The sequence below is a fragment of the Watersipora subatra genome, chromosome 4 (genome assembly GCF_963576615.1).
Source record: "Watersipora subatra chromosome 4, tzWatSuba1.1, whole genome shotgun sequence".
In the NCBI taxonomy this organism is placed as follows: domain Eukaryota; kingdom Metazoa; phylum Bryozoa; class Gymnolaemata; order Cheilostomatida; family Watersiporidae; genus Watersipora; species Watersipora subatra.
The window spans coordinates 41,950,278-41,956,326 of NC_088711.1; the positions used below are offsets into that span (position 1 = coordinate 41,950,278).

Below are 6,049 nucleotides of genomic sequence, written 5' to 3' on the forward strand. Positions count from 1 at the left end.
AATTGTACATAATTATACACACTCATGAATGGTGATGAGTAGCTGATTTTATTTTATTTATTTGCACAAACAAAAAATCATCAAAAAGACTAGTAGCGCTCAAGAGTCTTGTGGTTCAACAACGGTGGCATGTATACATATATATATATATATATATATAGAATAGAGATTAAATATGGTGTGAAGAAGTAGCTCACGACATATAAATGCAAAATATTCCAAGACTAGCTATAGCGACGTTGCAGAAAGTAGATAGTTGTGCCCAAAAACTACTATACCTTGATATGATTTGGTATACCTCGGTACGACTAGGGAGACCTCGCTACGATTAAAGGCTGAAATCGTAAGCAATTGGTTGACAAGATCATGTGGCAACAAGGTCTGGTTTATGCTGGGCTGTGTGGTTAGCAATAAGCTCAGGTGCGATCTCTTTTTCCCCACATACTTGGCAAGAGTAGATAGCTGGATATGGGTCATGACTGTGTCGAAAAATTTCATGTTGGTCCAGGATGTTTGGCTCAAAACCACATGTGTTACAGTTTACCATAAATTGCTTTTTCATCTTGTATGCACCTTGGAAAATATACTTCACCGCTCTAGCCCGGTCAGGGTTGTATTTGCTATCCAGAGTGAGCTGGTAAGAATTTCCATATTGCTCGCCACTGAAAAAAGAAAATCTTTATAAATTCTTACATAATAAAATGCATAGGTTTGTATCGATGGCAATGAAATTTTAAAACCATCTATGCCATGGTTTATATTGGTCATTCATAGCTACCCATTTTTTATACATAACAGTCAAATAAAGCATGGCATGATTTGGGAAGCAAGTCAGAAGTGTAATGTAATAGCGAGCACAGTCAAGCCTTGGTCTATTTCTATGAGCAAACAGGCAGACAGAAAAACTGGCAAACTTGGTGTTCTATATGTGTGGAAAGACGGACAACTAGATATATAGACACAGGATAGATATATTGTTATATGTATATGATTGTGAGTACTTACTTCACCCAGGCAACGCCTTGTACCAATGCTAAGTTACTTATAAAATTAGTTTTTATACATAATTTTAACATGTTATCTCTGTTAATCATGGTTAGCATCTCTGCTTTTATTAATTTTAGGTTCACTTCTCTTCATATCCTTTCCACTTGGTTTACATGTTTCAAAAAATGTTGGGAGTATATTGGAATTGCACCGCATGCTAGATAACAATTTGCTTAAACCATACATCACATGTCGAAATATTTGGGCGCTGAAGTGATTGTAAGTTTTTTTGGATTTATTGAAGATCGAGATACCCAAATACTGTTGCAGGCACTATGGGAACTGGAAATGCATTTAATACTCGTAGAAAATATTGTCGTAGCCAATTATTATACTGAACACTGGGAACAATGTATGATACCAGGATTTGGAGGAACCACGCAAGTACAGAGCATTGTGAAAACTAAGGCAGTACTGAGCAATCTGCAAATTAAGTGTGACATGAGCTTTGTCGAACTTTGGAGACAACATACACTAACTAGCAATATAGAGACGACATATACTGACTAGCAATATAGAGACAACATATACTGACTAGCAATTTAGAGACAACGTATACTGACTAGCAATATAGAAACAACGTATACTGACTAGCAATATAGAGACAACATATACTGACTAGCAATATAGAAACAACGTATACTGACTAGCAATATAGACAAACAGCTCAATGCACTAGCCAAAAGGAGGCTGAATACAGTCCAGTGCACACTCGGGTTACGATAACCCTGTTGTACAATTTTTTCGCCTCATAATGTGGCATACAATGTTTTTTTTTGCCTCATTTTTGTCATACGATATCAACAGAAATCTTTCTCGAAATTCAAATTTGGCAGTCGGTGTGCTAAATATGCTTGAATAACGAAGATGCCGATATACTGTTCGTTAAAATCCCTCTCACAATGCATAAAAGCGATACGGTGCTCACGCTTTCTCTGTTCAGCGTCATTTGTCATAGTGAAAACGCAACCAGAAATAGATTGGTTTAAAAATTTTAGTTGATGACAAAATTAAAGTTTAGTACAATACATACTAAAACTTAGCTCTAAGTATGTGTTCAGTAAGCTGAATTCATCAAAATTAAATTCAATGTTTATGGTATATATATTTTTCAAAGGTAAGAACTGCCTACGGTACATACAGCACATAGTACATTGTAATGTAGCATTTAATGCAGATCATAATCACTAAATACACTAAAGTTACTGTAGGCAACTATAGTTACTAAGGTTAACATTTTGTTACTAATATTTTATATGTGTAGAACGTATAACATTTTGATGATTTTTACCAGGGGGTGTTTGCATTACATAATTACTACGAGCTTCTATATCCCTCTAGATGACATTTATGCCTTATGACGCCAACATTGGAACGAATTAAAATCGTATGACGAGGTTGCGCTGTAGTTTAAAATTGATATGACTATTTGAATGGACTTTCTTCTTCTGCGTAGTACACCACTAACGTACACCGAGAAAGATGTGAGGAACACTGCTACAAGACTTACTCTGTAGTAGCTATCGGCAGGTGTTTCACATGCCCCTTGAGATGAACTAGTAAAGCCTGCTTTGATGAAAGCTCCGCTCCACACTGGGGACACTTGGAACTCTCTAGTAATAAAAACAGCCTTTGTAGTCAAATGACACGCCAACCAAAAGCAATAGAAATAGCAATTGAAAACAAAATATATTAACTAGCTTGAAAAAATTTAATGCTTCACATATTGTCAAAAAGATCCAGGTAAATACTCTCTTTATTTAACTAAAAAATACAAGTAAGTACTCTCTCTATTTAACTAAAAAAATACAGGTAAGTACTCTCTCTATTCAACTAAAGGATACAGGTAAGTACTCTCTCTCTATTCAACTAGAGGATACAGGTAAGTATTCTCTCTATTCAACTAAAGGATACAAGTAGGCATTGTACGTATTTAACTAAAGGATAAAGGTAGATATGCTCTAATTATGATGAAAGGCGACATTTTGGAGCTTTTTATTTAAAGTTAAATGTAACAGGCAAACACCTGTTGATTTTGACTCGAAAAAGACGAATAGTGACTTATTTAAGCTAAAAGGAATGGATTTTTTAGCCGAGTTCTACAGGCGTCACAGTCCTAATTGGCAAATTCTCAGAAATGCGCATGGAAGAGTAACCCTACAGAAAAGGTCAGTGCAACCGCAATAAGTTAGAAACTCTTCAGGTGCCATAGGCAGCAAATTATGACCTACCTAACCTATGGAGGCTAGACTTCTCTAAGTGATGGTACTTTTGCACATGGTTATCCATCATCCCCGACTCAACCAACTTGTAACAGCTTTTGCATCTCTCACCTCTGTCACGTTTTCCTTTCCAAGCTTTTGCTAATTTCATTTCACTTTCCTGGCATTGGCCTGAACAAGAAACCCTACTTAGAGAGCACTCGCAGTAAGCATAGCCATGTTCCGCCATAGTGTGCAACTTGAGACAGTACTTGTTACGCAGAGCCTTGTTGCACGTCAAACATTGGAACTTGGCCTGTGTCTTGCACAGCTTTACAGCTGATTGACCCGATTTTTGTTCTTTTGTTTCAACTGCTCTGCTGTTTCCTTTGACGTCACTGGCTGTTTCGAAAAAAAATGATACTATTAACTTGAAAAGGAAACATTGGTGATCTTTTTTGTAAAAAGAACCGGGTCAGAAGCAAATTGAACAGCATTATAATACAATGTTTGCACCCATTTACCAGCAGGCATGCCTCCACTTGTTTTAGGTAAGACCACAGGGAAATTCATCATCTGCTTCATAGATGCAGCAATGTAGCAATGATTAGATTAGTTCAGAAAAAAATTCAAACAACTTTAAGTAAGCCCATTATAAAACAAAGCAAGATGTTTTTCTAAAGCATCAGTTCAAGCGCTCCATAAAAGGTTTGCGAATTTACCTATTGTCACAATCAGTGTCACGTTGACAAGAATTCTGCATTGACGACTCCTACATTGACAAACAGAGAATCCTCGCAAAGAAACATGAGCTACTAGAGGATCCAAAACTTTTTCATTTACCCTGACCTTCATCAGATTAGGCAGTTGGAAGTAAAAATTTGTGAGTATCTTGAATGCTTTCGTCCTGTTGGATTGCTAGCATGGCAGGAATTCATAGCAGTGAACAAATGAATGAACAGTCGGCCCAAGTCATGGTGCTATCACAGAAAAACCGTTGAATACCCACAGAGGTAATGGCATAACATAGGTTAGGTCGACACTTTTTCCACACCTTAGATGATTGTATTAAATACTTTTCATGATCATTTTGGAACAGACCATTTTCGCAATGGTGTGTTGATTTACAGACAAGTAATTATTCACTGACATACAGATGTGCTTGGTGCAGCAATCTGAATATATATAGGCCTATGCTGTACCCACCTTCAATAAATTGTTCACTTTTATTTTTTGAAGGAGTTACGGGTGAGTCTTGTTCATCATCACTAGAAAAGAAGTCGTAATGCTTGGACATTTGAAGCTTTCCAGTCGGCCTAACTGTTGGCTTGGCTGATTGGCCTGCCTTAGGGCTGAAACATTGTTTGTGAGTTCTTTTACGAACCCCTGACTTCGTAGTGACTCCTTCAGTGACGAAAGTATACGCATCAGAATGACTTGACTTGCTGCTTTTTAGAACTTCCATATCAGAGAAGTCTTATTATAGTCAATCATTGATTTCAGCCAAACAGAAAGGAATCAACAACTAGAAGTCGCTGAGGTACCATGTTATTTGATAGCGTTTTATTGATTTCATGGTCTTTTGATCAACGCTTCATTCAGAAGATGAACTTGACTGTGCAGAGACCTGCAATATACACAATATATCATGTTCACTTACACTTATTTTTCAAGCAAAGAGATGACAGTCCAAATATCATCGGAACTTCACAGTAGTTTGAGAAAACGTTTTTGGAAAGGAACTTGTTGCAATGTCTACTGTCATACTGGGCAAGCATTAGAGCGAGTTTGTATTTGAATTGCAGTAATAATAATACACTTTCACTGGTCTTCAGTTTCATGATACACATGCAAGTGGACATCTAAAAAAATAACACCAAAATAAAAAATACTAGCTAGAAATTAAGAACTAGTCTCATATCCTCAGAATATCAAATATTTAATCCCAGACCTGCCAACCCAAGAGTGGGGCAATGCGTGAGATTTGGTTTTGGGGCAGTTGATGTATCAATGATAGTATATATAAAGTTGTGGAAATTGGGGCAAAAATCTCACGCATTTTCATTTTTTCTTTGGGGTGATTGCGTGAGTCTCACGCCCAATGCGTGAGAGTTGGCAGGTATGTTTGATCCCCTACAATTGGTAGGATTAAAATTTTATATTTATTCGTTACTAAAAATTGTCTGTAATAATTTACGTAAAATTTAAGACAATTATCTATATCGCAACTTCAAGCTTAGTGTGTAAATCTGAGCCTTTGCTGCGTTATGCATAAATATTTTAGTTTAATAAACTGCTTTTTTTATTAAACAGTACTGGAATATAGACTCTTAAGTCTCCAAAAACTAAATTAAGTTTCTTAGCCACTTTAACAACGTGTCGAACTAATTGCATTAAAATAAAGCTGACTAAATCTAAAAAATAAAACGAAATAATACAGAAACAAAACTAAAACGTTTATTAAAAAATCATAAGCATTTTGTCCTTACGGTAAGATCTAAGGTAACAAGATCTACAAATGCAACCGGAAATGAATTTGTTCTGTTGTTCAGAAATTGTTCTGATTGAGTATCTAAATGCTATTGCAAACGTTTAAAGTAAACAATAAAACAAACATATTATCCGAACGCTATTCTTTATTAGTTATATTGTGGTCAGTTACTATTGTACACAAATGAATGAGTTCGTACGCGATTTTCTCCGTGTCAGTTATAAGTGAATACAAAATCTTTTACGGAGAAGGCGAGATAATCGAGCATGTCAAGGACGATGCGCCGCAGCGAATACGTGGGAGAAGGGCA

At 36.3% G+C, this 6,049-nt stretch overlaps 1 protein-coding gene across 2 annotated transcripts; it reads right to left on the minus strand.

The window, feature by feature from the left end:
* Nucleotides 1-43: 43 nt before the first annotated feature.
* On the minus strand, nucleotides 44-4,875 carry LOC137393083 (zinc finger protein 880-like). 2 transcript variants are annotated; one of them, XM_068079487.1, is made up of 4 exons: nucleotides 4,455-4,875; nucleotides 3,381-3,650; nucleotides 2,558-2,660; nucleotides 44-662 (listed from the first exon to the last, which is right to left on the minus strand). In XM_068079487.1, exons 1-4 carry the CDS (start codon nucleotides 4,711-4,713, stop codon nucleotides 365-367), a joined length of 930 nt encoding a protein of 309 aa, XP_067935588.1. In that variant the 5' UTR covers nucleotides 4,714-4,875; the 3' UTR covers nucleotides 44-364. The 2 variants fall into 2 exon arrangements, with proteins under 2 accessions (XP_067935588.1, XP_067935587.1); XM_068079486.1 differs by having other exon boundaries at nucleotides 3,279-3,650.
* Between the last annotated feature and the right edge of the window lie 1,174 nt (nucleotides 4,876-6,049).